The sequence below is a fragment of the Gekko japonicus genome, unplaced genomic scaffold (genome assembly GCF_001447785.1).
Source record: "Gekko japonicus isolate JY-2015 unplaced genomic scaffold, Gekko_japonicus_V1.1 scaffold4667, whole genome shotgun sequence".
Classification (NCBI taxonomy): domain Eukaryota; kingdom Metazoa; phylum Chordata; class Lepidosauria; order Squamata; family Gekkonidae; genus Gekko; species Gekko japonicus.
The window spans coordinates 52,547-69,145 of record NW_015169931.1 but is presented as its reverse complement, the minus strand read 5'-3'; the positions used below and the strand labels follow the sequence as shown (position 1 = coordinate 69,145).

At 45.4% G+C, this 16,599-nt stretch overlaps 2 protein-coding genes across 2 annotated transcripts in view; one reads left to right on the top strand and one right to left on the bottom strand.

Annotated features, from left to right (window-relative positions):
* The window catches only part of LOC107115774 (histidine--tRNA ligase, cytoplasmic-like), an 18,088-nt gene extending 7,546 nt beyond the window's left edge, over window positions 1-10,542 (bottom strand). Inside the window, exons 1-10 of the mRNA XM_015417539.1 lie at window positions 10,465-10,542; window positions 9,171-9,390; window positions 4,795-4,878; window positions 4,279-4,398; window positions 3,815-3,910; window positions 1,698-1,823; window positions 1,569-1,575; window positions 1,341-1,441; window positions 697-795; window positions 319-412 (exon numbers count right to left, since the gene is read on the bottom strand). Coding sequence (XP_015273025.1) covers window positions 319-412; window positions 697-795; window positions 1,341-1,441; window positions 1,569-1,575; window positions 1,698-1,823; window positions 3,815-3,910; window positions 4,279-4,398; window positions 4,795-4,878; window positions 9,171-9,275 — 832 coding nt within the window. The 5' untranslated portion in view covers window positions 9,276-9,390; window positions 10,465-10,542. The remainder of the gene's footprint in view (window positions 1-318; window positions 413-696; window positions 796-1,340; window positions 1,442-1,568; window positions 1,576-1,697; window positions 1,824-3,814; window positions 3,911-4,278; window positions 4,399-4,794; window positions 4,879-9,170; window positions 9,391-10,464) is intronic.
* A 227-nt stretch (window positions 10,543-10,769) lies between these two features.
* ZMAT2 (zinc finger, matrin-type 2) overlaps window positions 10,770-16,599 on the top strand; it is a 40,805-nt gene continuing 34,975 nt past the window's right edge. The window contains exon 1 of the mRNA XM_015417540.1: window positions 10,770-10,836. Within this exon, the coding sequence (XP_015273026.1) occupies window positions 10,819-10,836 (18 nt within the window). The 5' untranslated portion in view covers window positions 10,770-10,818. The remainder of the gene's footprint in view (window positions 10,837-16,599) is intronic.

The window sequence follows — 16,599 nt, the reverse complement described above, 5'->3', positions numbered from 1 at the left end:
CCTGAATAAAACTTGGTCTTAAAGGTGCCACTGGACAGTTTTGGACCAGGGGGCCGGGGGAGGGGGCTTACCTGGCTGCTTCTTGCTCTGACTGAGGGATGCTGGGAGCAGGGGGCGGGGCTTGTTGTATGTGCCCGCCCCCTGGGCTCTTTACTGCCGGAGCTCCACTCCTGTGGGCTCCTGCAGGAAATGACCCCTGGTTGGGACTCCCTCGGTGCTGCCGGGGCTCCGAAAATCCATGGGAACACAAGGGAACCTGTCCACATTCTCAGCCAACCTGGCTGCCTCGTTCTACACTGTGCCTGCACTGAAACTTACCAGAGAGCTGAACGTATTGGCCGATACTCTCTGCAGCCTCAGGCAGAAGCCCCTTCTCTTGGACCATCTCCCTTTTCACTTCCGCCCAGCTCACCTGTGGAAGAGACAGGAGACTGCTGAGCTCAGCATAGCCTCAGCTGTGGCAATTCATTCCCAGTGAAGCAGCTGACAGCCACATCTCTTTGTGAGCAACACACCCCAACAGGGGAATGTTTAGCTCTGTGAACACAGGTGTGGTAGAAGCATGGAGAGTGCTGGCCAGCCAAGGCTGACACGGAATTAAGTAATCCACTTATTTGGTGCATACCTGATGAATTTATGGCTGCAAAGCACTAAGACATAGTCAAGGTCCAAAAGACTGTCCTGAAGATTCTTTACCTTGCCCAGTTTGTCAAGAGTGGAGCAAGTGGTTTCAAATTTCACATCAGGAACACCACACACACGAAAGATCCCATTCAAAATGCGCCTGTCATTGATCTGGGGGTAAAAAGAGGAACGTTCAACAGAAACAATGTAGCTGTATCTGAAGAAGTGAGCAGTGACTCACGAAAGCTCCTACCCTGCCACAAATTTAGTTAGTCTTCTAAGGTGCTATTGGACTCTTGCTCTGTTCTGTTGCTACAGACAGACTAAAATCTTGATCTGTCTCCAAGGAAGGCACCACATCTAGCTGCACAGAATGGGAATCCATCAATGTTTTGATATGACAGATGGACTTAAATACCAGCTGTATCTGAAGAAGTGAGCAGTGACTCATGCAAGCTCCCACCCTGCCACAACTTCTGTTAGTCTTTAAGGTGCTATTGGACTCTTGCTCTCTTCTATTGCTACAAACAGACTAACATGGCTACCCATCTTGATCTAGAAACCATGTAGGAACACGATATAGACAATCACCTTCACACCCCTTTTTTAACACCTTGGTTTTGTTCCAATTCTTTTTCCTGAAAGCAATGTTCAGGCAACACTGACCCCACTCTGGCCAAGAGAGAGGGAGAAGGAAGACCAACAAGCTCTCTTACTTTGATAAGGAACTCTCCACACTGCAGGGCACTCAAGATCTCATGCATGACCTTCAGGCACTCTGCGTCAGGAATCATGGGATCGTAGTTGCCAGCAATGTGCCGGGGGGGGGGGGGGGGAGAAGAGAAGGCAGCCATCAAAATCATAAAAGCGTAACCTGGACGTGAGACCCACGTTGGCTGAGATACTCCGCATATAGCTCCTGTCTCTCAGTAGTACAAAACAGCCCAAATCCTCCCGTGCATCTTCTGCATTCCACTCACAGAGCCCTTCAGCTCCAGTCCGAGCTTCAAAGACAGAAGGCACACAGAACACTCTCTCCACGCTCAGGAGCTGAGCAGTCGGCAAATACTCACACACTGGCAGAACTCTCGGTAGCGCCCTCTAGCCATGGTTGGCTGATCACGCCTGTAGACTTTGGCAATATGGTACCGCTTAAAATTGGTGATCCTGTTCATCGCCAAATATCGGGCAAACGGCACCTGAGAAAAAGAGTCAAGGAGACTCGCCCAAAGCATTAGCACATGGGGACAGTTCTCTTTTATCAGCAGCCTGAAGGCTGCCATCCTGTCAGTGTTTAGAAGTAGGGTCCTCCAAGAATCTTTTGGAAGAATCAGCCTCACTGTGTGCAATATAGGCTCCTCTCTGATCATAAGAACATAAGAACATAAGAGACGCCAATGTTGGATCAGGCCAAAGGCCCATCCAGTCCAACACTCTGTGTCACACAGTGGCCAGAAATACCAGTGCCATCAGGAGGTCCAGCAGTGGGGCCAGGACATTAGAAGCCCTCCCACTGTTGACCCCCCCCCAAGCACCAAGAAGACAGAGCATCACTTGCCCCAGAGCCCCTAGCTATACCTTGTGGCTAATAGCCACTGATGGACCTCTGCTCCATATGCTTATCTAATTCCCTTTTGAAGCCGTCCATGCTTGTAGCACCCACCACTTCCTGTGGCAGTGAATTCCATGTGTTAATCACTCTTTGGGTGAAGAAGTACTTCCTTTTATCCGTTCTAACCCGACCGCTCTGCAGTTTCATGGAGTGCCCACGAGTTCTTGTATTGTGAGAAAGGGAGAAAAGTACCTCTTTCTTTACCTGCTCTTTCCCATGCATAATCTTATAAACCTCGATCATGTCACCCCTCAGTCGTCTTTTCTCCAAGCTAAAGAGCCCTAAGCGCTTTAACCTTTCCTCATAGGGAAAGTGTTCCAACCCTTTTATCATTCGAGTTGCCCTTTTCTGCACTTTTTCCAAAGCTATAATATCCTTTTTAAGGTGTGGTGCCCAGAACTGCACACAGTATTCCAAATGAGGTCTCACCATTGATTTATATAGGGGCATTATTATATTGGCTGATCTGTTTTCAATACCCTTCCTAATAATCCCCAGCATAGCATTGGCCTTCTTTATTGCAGTCGCACACTGTCTCGACATTTTCAGTGAGTTATCCACTACAACTCCAAGATCTCTCTCTTGATCAGTCTCTGCCAGTTCAGACCCCATCAATGTGTATTTATATTTAGGATTTTTGGCTCCAATGTGCATCACCTTGCACTTGGCCACATTGAACCCCATTTGCCATGTTGACGCCCACTCGCCCATCCTTGACAGATCCATATCCCTGCCTCCTCCCCAGTTGTTCTTTAAGGCTGAATTACACAGTGGAAGAGCCCCAATGTTGCAACATGTAGTTCGGCCTTGAGATAGTCAGCATCTCTATGGATCGGGCAGATCAGGTCAGTTTTTATCATTTCCCTAAAACTTGCTAAGGACACAACAATGCGGGCATCTTTAGGAACAGCACTGAGAAGCGCCAGCATGTCTTCGGAGCAGACAGTGAGTGACCCGTGCTCTTCCTCTAGGAATCTTCCTCACAAACAGAATACAGGGCAGCAGTGTTCCCTCTGAGTTAGTGTGAGCTAGCTCACAGTTTTTTAGCCTCCGGCTCACACATTTTCGCCTTAGCTCAGGAAGGAGGGCTCCAGAGCAAACTAGTTTATGCAGCAGCCAAATTGCTCGCTTACAACTTTAATGCCGGCAGCTCACAAAGTAGAATTTTTGCTCACAAGACTCCACAGCTTAGAGGGAACATTGCAGGGCAGCCTTTCCCACACAACCCCCACTGAAGGGGCTTATTTGGAAGAAGGCCCAGTTTAAAGTATGCTGGCCTAGAATATTTAAGCCTTTAAAGCTTTGTTGCAGCATTTTAAAGTGTGCCCAGTAATGTACTAGCAACCAGTGCTGACTGTGAGAGGATGTCGGTAATGTGCTTCCTGTAAGCATGACCCTCCCCCAAAGGCACCCCCCCCCCAAAAAAACACGCCTTCAATGGCAGCCTCATGCAAAGAAGCAAGTCACCAGCATGGACAATGCTGCAAGAGGGCAGCAAGTGGCACAGTCTCGCCCCAAGAGGTCAACACAGCCCGCTCTTCAAGGGTGGTCTCAGATAAGGGACTTTTGGTAGGATACAGTCAAGTCGTAGCGAAGGGATAGCTCCTCCCCACCTTGATCCTTCAGGTCGTACACCAGCTTTGACTCCTCCCAATGACCATCCAACAAGAGGTCCTTGAAGGGGAAAAAAAAAAGCAATGCAGTGTATCTCGGCTTATATCAAGCCATGTCTAATATAGAGCAGTTTAACGTACGTTCGTAATGAATGGCTAATTTTCATCTTCCTCTTTCCTCCCATTAGATCACCGTTAAGCTGCAGCTGCCTTCAAGGCAGTTAAAACAGCTGCTTGATGGAAATCTGGAGGGAGTCTGCATAAACTGTCACAAGGTGGCCCCACGGAAACAGGTGCTGTTGAATTCAAGGGAGCGGAAGCACGAGAGTCAGGGTTGCAGCCCTCTGCAGAGACAGGCCTGAGGATCTTCCCTTATGTAGGGGCCGGCCACCCTGCCGACAGTATACAGGGAGACCCAGCTCTCCTCACCTTCAGCTCAAAGACAGGTGTGTCTATTGTAACCGCTCCATGACGCTTGAAGCAGCTGATGATGGTGCTGAAGATCTTCTCCCGGATGGCCATCTGCTTGGGGCTAAAATCCCTGGTGCCCTGAAAGCCCAAACAGAGAGACCAAATTGGAGCTTAAGCAAAAGCAGTTTTAAAAATAAAACTCAGTGAAATCTACGCAGTTGTAACGGTGGCAGCAGCCAACAGCTGAAGAGTTTCCAGCTGCTTTAATTGTTGAACACTGAATATCTGGACCGATGCCAAAAAGCCTGCAACGAGAATCAAGCGCTGCTGAAAATAATAGGGAGTGATTGGAAGAGAGGACAGATTTGGAAAAAGCAACCAAAGCTGCACCCTGTACGTGGGAAACGGCCGGATCCTCTTGAGGGAGGAGGGGGCAGCAGCTTGTCCCAGAGGAGCCAAGCGCCGCTTCAAGGGGACTTGGAAAAAGGAAGTGGCAGAAGAAGACCCAGATGGGCAATTGAGATGGAGCGTTACCTTGGGAGTTTTGAGAATGAGATTTTCCGTCTTCGCATTGGCTCGCAGCTGTGGGGATGGAGGATTCGCTGCTTCTTCAGCAGCCTAGGAAAAGATCAAACAGGTGTGATGAATGGAGGAAAAAAATGAGTCCCTAAGCGCCCCCCCCCCCGGTTATCACCACATTATACAGCTCTTCTGCAAATTCAAATCTATACCCTGCTGTTTGCATTTGAGGCATTAAAACAGAGGTGTCAAACTCATTTGTTACGAGAAATTAACTCATTTGTTACGAGACATAAATGTCACTTTGTTGGGCCAGGCCACGTTCGCCATAAAATGTAACGCACGGTATCAGAGATATAAACGTTATAAAGGTGATTTCAGATGCTGAATGACAATAGAAGGCTTGATTAGATTAGGTGTGATATGCAGAAGGGTAGTAGGTGTGGAGATATCAGCACTGGTGATGAGACAGGAAACCTAGGTGTCAATTCCATACAAGAAGATTCAGTCCAGGAGGATGCAAAGAATAAATGGACGTAAGTCTGACATTAGAAACCATAACATTCAGCTGCTGACGTAAGAGTAGCAGTGCTCTTACAAAGGCATTTCAAAGGGAGATTAGAAAGAGAGACTGCTGAATTGCAACTGATAATGAAGCTCAAGACAGTGCATCCTCCAGGACATAAAAACATAAGAACATAAGAGATGCCAATGTTGGATCAGGCCAAAGGCCCATCCAGTCCAACACTCTGTATAAAGCTTTCTGGAAGTCAAGGTAAACAATATCTATTGGATCCCCCTTGTCCACATGTTTGTTCACCCCCTCAAAGAACATTAACAGGTTAGTGAGACAAGATCTTCCCTTACAGAACCCATGTTGAGTCTGCCTCAATAGGACTGAACTGAGACTGTTTTCCTGTGTCATTACCAATGTGTGCTATTCTCATTTGGCATCTGAAATCACTCCACTCTCCAAGATGTAAGGAGCAATCCAATTCCTAATCGGGGTCTTTTTGAAAGAAAATAAAATCTAGATAGGAACAGAGAAATCCAGTCTTTAAAAAAACCCTTTTCGGAATAAGCCAAAATAATTTCTTCAATGTAAAGTTTAATTGTGAGAAGAATGCATCCATCCATCCTCCAAAAAAGAAGAAGTGTGCTTGCACACAAAAGCTTACACCTGGAATAAAACGTTGTTGGTCTTAAAACTGCCATAGGACTCCAACTTTGTTCTCTCTCTCTCTCTCTCTCTCTCTCTCTCTCTCTCTCTCTCTCTCTCTCTCCTCCCTCTCCCTTCCTCCCCAAAAGAGCCTTGGAGCAGGAAACAGAAGCTGTGCATGTGAGTGAGTGAGAGTGAGTGAAAGAATTAGGCCCCGGTCACACGGGAGGATTTGCCTCGTGAAACAGACGGGTTGAGGGTACATCAAACGGGCGCGATCATACTGCAACATCTGGGAAGCGTCACGCACCCGTCCCCAATCTGTCCCTTCGGCCCGAAAATGCGCACTGAAAAGGTACCGGCAACAGAGCACTACCTTCCGGATGATGCAAGGTAACTCCAGGCATCTGATCAGGGAAGCGCTGGTAGCCCGTCACAGTCAGCGCCGTTCCCCGTCCCATGCATGCGCACAAACGCGCAACGTCTGTTTTACTACGCTACGTCTGATCGCCTGCCAAAGGCCAGAGCACGGAGCCACGGAGGCGCATCAAATTGCGCTACCGCGGTTCTTTTTGCTCCGGCTCTAATTTGCCTCCCTTCAGCGGTGCAGTATCCTGCTCATGTGACCAGGACCTTAGAAGGGCTTGTCTTTGTATCTCTCCTACATGAAGCAGCCACTGAGGGAACTGGGGGTGGTGGTGGAAGGGAGGCAGGAAACTGGAAGCAAAGAGCAAAGAGCAAAGGGCTGGGGGAAAAGCAAGCTACGGTGCAGTTGCAGCAGCAGCCCTGGAAAAGGAAGCAGAAGGAAGTTGCTCTGGACTGGATCTGAGCCTTGCGGGGGCCGCATCCAGCCCACAGGCCATATGTTTGACAGCCCTGCATTACAAGTTTGGTCAAAAGGCACATGGGATTTGTGAAACAACTATCCTTCATTCTAGAAACTACAGTAACGCCTTAAAGACTAACAAAATTTGTGGTAGGGTATGAACTTTCGTGAGTCACTGCTCATTTTTCAGATACTTTAGGAATCTGAAGAGGTGAGCAGTGACTCACGAAAGCTCATACCCTACCACATTTTTTTTTAGTCTTTAGGGTACTACTGAACTCTTACTCTTTTCTACTGTAACAATGCAATAATTCCTAGACTGATCAGGTGACAGACTGTGTTAATAAAAGGGAAACAATTCTTTAAACATAAATCAAGGTTGGCAGGAGCTGGAACTAGAGACGGGAGCTCACTCCGTCATGCGGCACACCCGGGTCTCAAACTGCTGAACTACCGACCTTCCACAGCCTGCTACAATGCAATAATTCCTAGACTGATCAGGTGACAGACTGTGTTAATAAAAGGGAAACAATTCTTTAAACATAAATCATACAATATACCTTCTAAAGTCCTCATCCTTTTCAGTCTTTTCAAAATTAATGAACACATGAAATTATTATTTCTTTTCACCTGTGTAATTTTTAGCCTTTTTATCAATTTTTTTCTAGTCAACAAATACGCATTTTTAGAAGTTCAAATACTACCCAGCATGTGTATTTTCTGGTGAAATGTGAAGACATTTGGGCTAGTCCGTAATTTATTTACATTTGGGGTTTTGTACATTCATACTATCTACTATTTAAGATTGTTATAAAGACTATGTATTTTTCTACTAAAAAGGCCAGGGCCTTTTAGTTTAAATTAAACATAATTTAAACTTAGTATAAATTCCTGTCTGAAAAAACTTATAATAAAAGTGAAAGAGGACTGATAAGTTTTCAAAGAACACATTGTTCTGTGGCACCAAAAAGGTGAATGAGTTCTGGTGGCAAGAGTTCATAGAGTAGACTTTACTTTTTCCGATAGAGTAACTGTCTAGAGCAAGAGGAACAGACTTCTTTAGGCAGTTTTTCCTGACTGAAAGAGAGGCCCATCAGTATAGTCCAGAGCACATGCTTTGCAATGCATCTCTCCAGGCTCAACTCCCAGCACCCCAGGTAGAAGGATCTCCAGTTGCAGGGCTGGAATGGTCAGTAGGGGAGCCCCTGAAATGTACTGTCAACCAAAGTGGACAGGGCTGGGCGGACTAATCATCAGACTCATTATGACACAGTTTCATAGGTTCAAGGCTGCAATCCTATGGCCCCGGTCACACGGGCCGGAAAATGCGGGGGGGGGGGCGTGGCTGTTAGCCCCGGAGCTAAGTAACGCGTGGCAGCCCGGTCACACGTCCCATCGAGGTCCCGTGGTTAGGCCGTTAGGTGCCAATCACACGGTTATCCTGCAGCGTGGCAAAGAAGCAGCGCGATCACACTGGCAATTGCTAGGTGCCACTTCCGTGGCAAATGGGATTTTTTTTTCACACCGAAGTTTGCATATGTGCATGATCGTTTGTGCGCATCCTATGGAGACTTACAAAAAAACCCCCATCCGGTGTGCGATGGGACATGGACGGGCACCGGATGTCACGGGATTCAAGCAGAAACGCGATCAGACGCCCACCCTTGCCCCACATTTTCCAGAAACTAGTACATTGTATGTGGTAGTTTTTTACTCCACATTTTCGGCGAGAAGCCACGGGTATACTACGCGTCCGAGATGTTGCGGTGTGATCCCGGACCGAAAATCCACCTATCATCCGTGTCTTTAGCGTGGCAACTTCTCCGTGTGAATGGGACCTATATAGAATTGCCTGGGAGAAAGTCCCATTAAACCCACTGGGGACTTACCTCTGAGTAAGTACACATATGAGCAGTGTGAACATCACTGAAAATCTCTTTCTGGGTTTGGAGGGAAAGTGTAGAAATGAGCAGCAAATCTGATCTCAGATTTTTTAAATGAGTGTTCTATCTTCTTCTACAAAATAGCCAAAAGAAAGGACACAATGACATTTTAAAATAGTAGTGCCATGTGCTCTCTTTCGCGTTCCCCCTCTTTGTGGCTGAAGAGATATCTGCAAATCAAGGGGAGGCACAGGGACAGAAAAACCTCTGATAAAAATAAAAGTCAGCTGTGAAACCCTTATGAGTGAAATGTAGCAAATTCCTTTGGCTTAAAAGGCCATTGCTGGGATGAAAAACATCTTAGCTGTTGGATCTGTAGAACACCGCTTCTGTCTAAACTTATCTTCATCTACTGGTGAAAGTCTGATGCTACAGCACAAAGAGGCTTGTGCTTCAAAACCCTGCAACAGAAAAACATGCAAGCTGCAAAAATGAGAATAAAGTTCTGGTAAATGAGATGCACCTGATTTTGTAGATGAACTGAGAAGGCCCGCAGGACAGAACGCTGCACTGCCAGGGGCAGGCTGTTGCACGAAGCCCTTCTGAGGAAAGAGTGGACACAGAGCATGGTCAAGAGCTGACACGATCCAAGTTCAGTAGCTGTAGTTCCTTGCTGCAGGACAAACCAGGTCTCCACAAACCAACTTTAAAGAACTCCCTGCATTCTAAGCAGCAGAAACAGCCTAAAAGAGGGGGAGAAAGGCAATTAAAAAAGAAATTCCTTACCTGAGAAACGCCAATTGAAAAAGAAATTCCTTATGTGAGAAATGCAGTAGGCAGCCTCAGAAAAGCAAACCTGGAAGGATATAGGGCTGACAGAACAAAGCTGCATACACCACTAACAACTCTGGAATCAGGACACAGCCCCAGCATGCTTAAGGATCTACACGGCTCTTATATAAACAGAAGCTTTGTCAACACTTTAAAGTATTGAAAATACCACAAGACTCCGGTTTATTTGTAACAGACTACCAATGCGGCCAAATATACTGCATCAACACGTGTGGATATTACTTATTTCAATGCATCCAATTTTTCTTCTCAGTTCAACCTCAGGAGTACACAGTCTCCCCCCTGCTTTTATCCTAACAACAAATAATGTGAGGTGGGCTAGGATGAGAGATACTTACTGCCCTAACTATTCAAGAGGAGTAACTGTGTTAATCTGTTGCAAGAAAAATATATAGAACATTTAAAGACTAAGAGGCATAAAAACACACACACAATGCCAATGTGGTGCAGTGGTGGACTCATATCTGTGAAACTTGGGTTTGAACCCCTACTTATGCCATGGAAGCTCGCTGGGTGACCATGGGCCAGTCACACTCGGGCTGCGCTCACACACACTAAATAATCCACTTTCAATGCACTTTCCAACTGGATTTTACTGTGTGACTTGGCAAAATTCAGTAGGAAAGTGCATTGAAAGTGGATTATTTAGTGTGTGTGACTGCAGCCTCTCTCAGCCTAACCTACCTCACAGGGTTGTTGTGAGGATAAAATAGAGGCGCAGAGAACACGGTAAGACACTTTAGGTCTCCACTGGGGAGAAAGGAAAGGTACGAATGCATTCAATAGAGCAACTCCAGTATAAACTTTTGTGGACAAGACCACTCCATAGGACTTAACATTAGCTAAAGGATTTGAAGTTCAAGTTTGAACATCCCAGCTCCCACATTTATTTCATAGCCCTTATAACAACCACCCTGCAAGACAGGTCAAAGGGCAACTAAAACGAAGATAAATAAACAGAATACCCTATACAGCAACTGAGGGTGGAAGACGGCGGTTGCTTAAAGGCTGACTCCGTGGTCCGCTTAGGATCTGAAGGAAGCGTTTCTTACGAGGCCTTTGGAGGCCGCTCTGCCCCCCATCTCTATCCCGCCAAAGCCTGATCCTCACCGAGAAAAGCCTCGTTGTGAGCAGACGAGACGGCGCCTAGAGCGGACACGAGTCATTCGGAAATTCCGATCCCCCTACCGGAAACACGCGCTCTCTGTCTGTCTGAGGCGTTGGTTGCCATAGAGATAGGCTGGGTTTTCTGGCGCGCTTAATGACGTACCCCGAGAGTGCGCGACGGTTTCCGGTTTCCGTGACGCTCCTGAGGCAAGATGGCGTCGGGCAGCGGGGTAGGTGATGGGCTCGGGGTTTGGAAAAGCGAGGCGAGTAAGGCTCGTGGCACTTCCGTCCTGCGTGTGGGAAGCGGCGTCCGCGAAGCCCCCCAGTCCTCCTCGGCGGCGATGGGGGACTCCCCACTTGCCCCTGAGGGTGATAGAACCGAATCCTGCCTGCTTTTGGTTGCCGAAGTGGGCGGACAGGAGGCTCCAGGGCCGCGGTTCCAATCCTGAGCGCTTTTGCATTGAAGTAAAGTTTCTTCAGTGCCCCTTCTTCTTCTGTCTAGGCGTGTTTCGGACGGCAGGTGTGCTTAGGGTTACCAACCTCCAGGTGGGGCCTGGTCAGCTCCCATAATTAGAACTGATTTCCAGACTGAAGAGTTCCCCTGGGAAAGCCACTGCTTTGGATGGTGGAGTAGGGTTGCCAATCCCCAGGTGGGGCCTGGTCAGATAATTAGAACTGATTTCCAGACTAAAGAGTTCCCTTGGGAAAGCCACTGCTTTGGAAGGTGGAGTAGGGTTACCAACCTCCAGTTGGTGGCTGGGGATCTCCTGCTATTACAACTGATTTCTAGGTGATGGAGATCAGTTCACCTGGAGAAAACAGCTGCTTTAGAAGTTGGACACTATGGCATTATGCCGCAGACTCCGCCCTCCTGAGGCTCCACCCCTCAAATCTCCAGGTATTTCTCAACCTGGAGCTGGCAACCCTAGAGTGGAGTCTATGCCATCATGTCCCTGTTGAGTACCTTCCCCTCCCCCAGCTCCACCCCACATCTCCAGGAATCCTCCAACCCAGAGTTGGCAACCTTGGGTGTGCTGCAGCAAGAGCTTCAAAGTGTCTGGTGGGCAACTTTGAGGTTTGAGGTCTATCTGGTCTTGTGCCGGGGATTCCATGTTTGTAGTTTTGAAAGGTCTGTTTTAGTGGTGCCCCCTGAATTTCTTTTTCAAAAAGTACTAGTACGAAGGCCCAGTGCACATCTATTTGGACTCATGCCACTTTTAGTTTTTATGGAGCAGAGCCTTCTTTGTCAGGAGCATGAAGTAAGCCGATTTTGAGACTAAGGAATTGGGCTTTGGCCTATGGAACCGTCTGGAGTTATCTTTGCGGTGCCTCTCTTCACACTGTTCACTTTGTTGATTTTGGTTCACTCATGTTTCAAAGGTGAGGCTGTAGTTAGGCTGAGTTGTTAGTGGAGTGTTTTGAGATTGTTACTGGAGTGTGTATACGGCTGTAGCTGAAGTCAGGTGGTTCCCAGACTTCTTGAAGGGTGGCTTTTGAGGGGGGAGAGGGACCCTGCTTCTAAACTTATTGTGCCTTTTGGGACTCTTGCCAGCCTCAGTACATGCTCCTTATGCAACATAAAATGAAAATCCCACATGTTAATTCTGAACAAGTATATAGGACTTTCTCCCCATTTATTGATGTTATAAATATATGGTTTTGTTGAGCATCAGAGTGTATTTCATAACCATTTTCCGTTATGTGTATGGAGGCAAGCCCAGATTTTTCATCAGTGTTGCTGCAATTTTCTCTCCCACCTCACCCTGTTATGTTTCATAATCCACCGTTTGAAAATCACTGGCTTAAGTCTGTTCAACCAGAAGGCAAGCTTGGGCATGTTTCATCTTAGATTAGGATCCTGTTATGCTTAGATTAGGATATGATGTCATTTTAGATTAGCATCCTGTTATGCTTTGCAGAAAGGAGGTGTCCTTTTTGGATAACACCTATTTTAGTAGCTACAGAAAAGAATTTTGTGTGTACCTCGTTCTTTTATACTAAAGAAATACACAATTGAAATTGTTAGATGGCCATAGACCAAAGGGCCAACAGCTTCTTTTGATACGGAGTTGGGTCACATTGAAATCCATTACTTTAGGTAAGTAGCTACAGAAAAGAATTTTGTGTGTACCTCGTTCTTTTATACTAAAGAAATACACAATTGAAATTGTTAGATGGCCATAGACCAAAGGACCAACAGCTTCTTTTGATACGGAGTTGGGTCTCTTAAGGTCATTGAAATCCATTACTTTAGGTATACTTAATTCTGCATAAAATAGCTGCATGCTTTTGTCATTGTTGGTGTATATGGAATGTCATTGGTGATCCTGACCAGTTCATTTTGGACACGGAAACCAGGAAATTCCTGGAAATTTTAAAGCCTTGGATAGACCTGTTTTGTCAGTTTCCCCCCAAATGGAAATTTTGGGGAAAATTGAAATGTAGGCAATACTTACTGTCCTATCAAATGTACACTAATTTTACTGCTGTAACAATATAAAATGCAGCATACCTTGTGGCTAATAGCCACTGATGGACCTCTGCTCCATATGCTTATCTAATTCCCTTTTGAAGCCGTCCATGCTTGTAGCCGCCACCACTTCCTGTGGCAGTGAATTCCATGTGTTAATCACTCTTTGGGTGAAGAAGTACTTCCTTTTATCCGTTCTAACCCGACCGCTCTGCAGTTTCATGGAGTGCCCACGAGTTCTTGTATTGTGAGAAAGGGTCTTGTATTGTGAGAAAGGGGAAGAGTCTGGTCAAAAGGACAACAGAAGCCATAAAAGCCCTGCATGTCCCCCTTTCAAAATTAGGTATCCTCGTAGGTGTAGACATGCATCTTGAATCTTGAATGTAAGAGCTGTATATGTCTACAGCATGCTCTTTGTCATTCTTTTTTTCAGTACTCCCCCAAATTTCCAATTTTTCATTTGGAAAAATGGGGAAAAGGCCTCAGAAAAAAAATGGGGGGGAGAAGGTTTTTTCCTGAATTTTTCCAGTTTTTTCCCCAGGCCTTTGCGTCTCTAGAGCAGAGGCATTATGTTTTATGTCAGTGTTGGTGAATGATTCGTATTCTCAAAGAGGTCTTGAGTTTGAAAGTGTTTGAAGAAATCACTGTGTTTTTGGAGCTTGTGTGTATGGGGGGGGGGCCTCACATCTATTTTGCGTTTTTTTAGTGAAATATGACAAATTTACAGGTCAAGTATAACAGAGGTGGAACAATCACTGTCAGAACCCTGCCTAACCTAACAAAGAGGAAGTCGCTTAAATGTTATCAACCTGCCCAAATTACTTATTTATTTAAATATTTATATCCCACTTTTCCTGTGATTCAAGGCAGCTTACAAATCATACTGAAAAGCATAACGAGTGTACAAAAAAAATCTATTTTTTCCGACTGCATTATAGTCAATGGGCCCCATAGGTTATAATGGAGAATCAATTCAGGAATATCTGGGGCTCTTGAGGGGGGGCACTGTTTTTTAAGGTAGAGTCACCAAATTTGCAGCATACCTGCTGGAGCCTCCTCAAAAAAAACCCAAAGTTTCAAAAAGATTGGGCCATGGGGTCCAATTATGTGGGCCCTAGAATGAGGTGCCTCATCTTCCATTGTTTCCAGTGGAGTGGAAAAAATGCCTTAGTGTGAGCAGAAACTTAAACTCCCTGAACTGGAGCTAAAATTTTGTGTGCCAGTGCCCCCTAGCACAGCTTAGAGGGAATTTTGGTTCTGACAGTAACAAATACCTGAGCTGAAGTATTTGATTAGGAAAAACAAATCAAGTGTAGTTTGAACATTCTGTTCAAACAACTTCAAATCTTTATGTGGAAATTACTGTGTTGGAATGATATTTGTAAAAAAAAAATTGAAGACGATAGAACATGTATATCCCATATATTGTTTCAGTTTAAGGGGGGAAATCCCAAAGGCACTGAAAACTAATTTTAGTGCATCCACAGAACCGTGTAAATGTGGTTTCCCACTCATTTGTTTCAACAGCCTAGGACAGGAGCCAGACTGTAACAATAGGGGTAGCTTTATGCACACCGGTCACTGCAGCTGTTTTGTTGTTTCACAGGCTCAGCGGGCGGTTGTTAATGTGAATGCTACAGAATATTGCCCATTACTACATTTGTGTCTGCTTGGAATTTTGTACAGGAGTAGACCAGTGTTCCCTCTAAGCTGAGTTAGTGTGAGCTAGCTCACAGTTTTTTAGCCTCCGGCTCACACCTTTTTGTCTTAGCTCAGGAAGGAGGGCTCAAGAGCAAACTAATTTGGCAGGAGCCAAATTGCTCGCTCACAACTTTAATGCCAGTAGCTCACAAAGCAGAAATTTTGCTCACCAGACTCCACAGCTTAGAGGGCAATGGGGTAACTAAGGCAGTGCACGAAAGCAGAGTAAACCATTGTAGTTGTCACAGCCTGAGGCAGGAAATTGCCCTCCCATGCTTTCCTGTATCCCCCAGCTGGAAAGTGAAGGCTCTTGGTTGGTGTTCTGAAAGTGAGAACTTACAAGTGTTCTGAACAGAGTTAACCATGTGCTACAATAGTATTTGTTCCTGCTGTCATGTCTATATGGGTAGAGTTCTCCCTTTTTGTCGCAAAATACCCTTTTTCTAGAGTTCCCATCACCCAAGTGCCCCATGTATGCTCTGAGTGTGCAGAACATAATTTAAACCTCAGTCCGGCATGAAGCATTCCAGCACACTGTCTCTGTTTTCCCTTGTGGTTTTGTCCTCAGTTTTTCCCTTGCAGTGCTCATCTAGTACAAAGAGAGGAGCATTTCTTACTTTATTGCTATTTATTTGTTAGATATTATGGAAAGGTTCCATATTCTGGGTGAAAAATCAAATCTGCCCTTGCCAGTTTGGTGTAGTGGTTAGGAGCATAGACTCTAATCTAGGAGAATCAGGGTTTTTTGTGTGTGTTTTTGGCCCCCTGGAGGGGATTTTTTATTGCATTTTTTAATAGACTACAAACTACAACGAAAAATTGGGAAGGGGTAACTACATCTAGGGAGAAAGGAAAGAAAACCACTAATAACTAAAACCCCAAGTATAGGAGAGCATAACAGCTTGTATAAATGTTAATATTAAATTGCTAGTATTACTTTGAACATAGTCAGCTATGCTAATTTTTTTATCTTTTTATGCATTGATTTAACTGTTTAAGAGAACCCCCAGAGCATCCCATAATAAAATTAAAATTTTAAGGCACAATTCAGAGTCCTTCAGCCTTCATTTTGACTTGTCTTTTCTAATCCTCTTTATACGTACATTTGGGGGCACCCACCCCCTTATAGGAAAGAGAGTCCTTGTTGGAAGACACCGAGTCCAATTCACCACTGGATTTGCTGTGATCTTTTTCCTTCTTGACCTCGACTGTCTCTCCCAGCTGCACTCTCAGGAACTCACGTGCTTTGAAAACAGAGTCAATCTTTTCTGTTTTATTGTGTAGTTTGAAAACGACGCATTCTGGAAGTAACCATCTGTAGACAATGCTGTTTGTTTGTAGAAAAAGGATTAAGTCTTTATATTTCTTCCTCTTTTGCCTTATTTCAAATGGAATGTCTTTTAAAATCCTGATGGTATTGTCCCCAATGTTCAAGGGTGTTCCTGTAGTTGCTTTCAGGATAGAGTCCCTCACATGCCTCTTCGAGAATCTGACCACTATTTCCCCAAGTAGATTATTCTTCTTAATGTACACGGAATAGGACCTGTAGACCACATCCATTTCGTATACTCCGCTTTCAAATCTGTAACTGGGGCTAATGCTTCACTCAGGAGTTGCTTTAGATTCTCGCCTTTTAATTCTGGGACCCCTTGAAACCGTAGGGCCAAATTTGCTTTCTCCATTTTCAGTTGAAAAAGTTGTGATTCTTCCGAAGCTTGTTTCTTTTCCAGCTTTTGCACATTTTTCTTGACTTTTTTAGTGTTGGCATCCATTTCTTTCACCTTCTCAGCCGTTTGCTCCGTTATTTTTAAAGTCTCAGTCA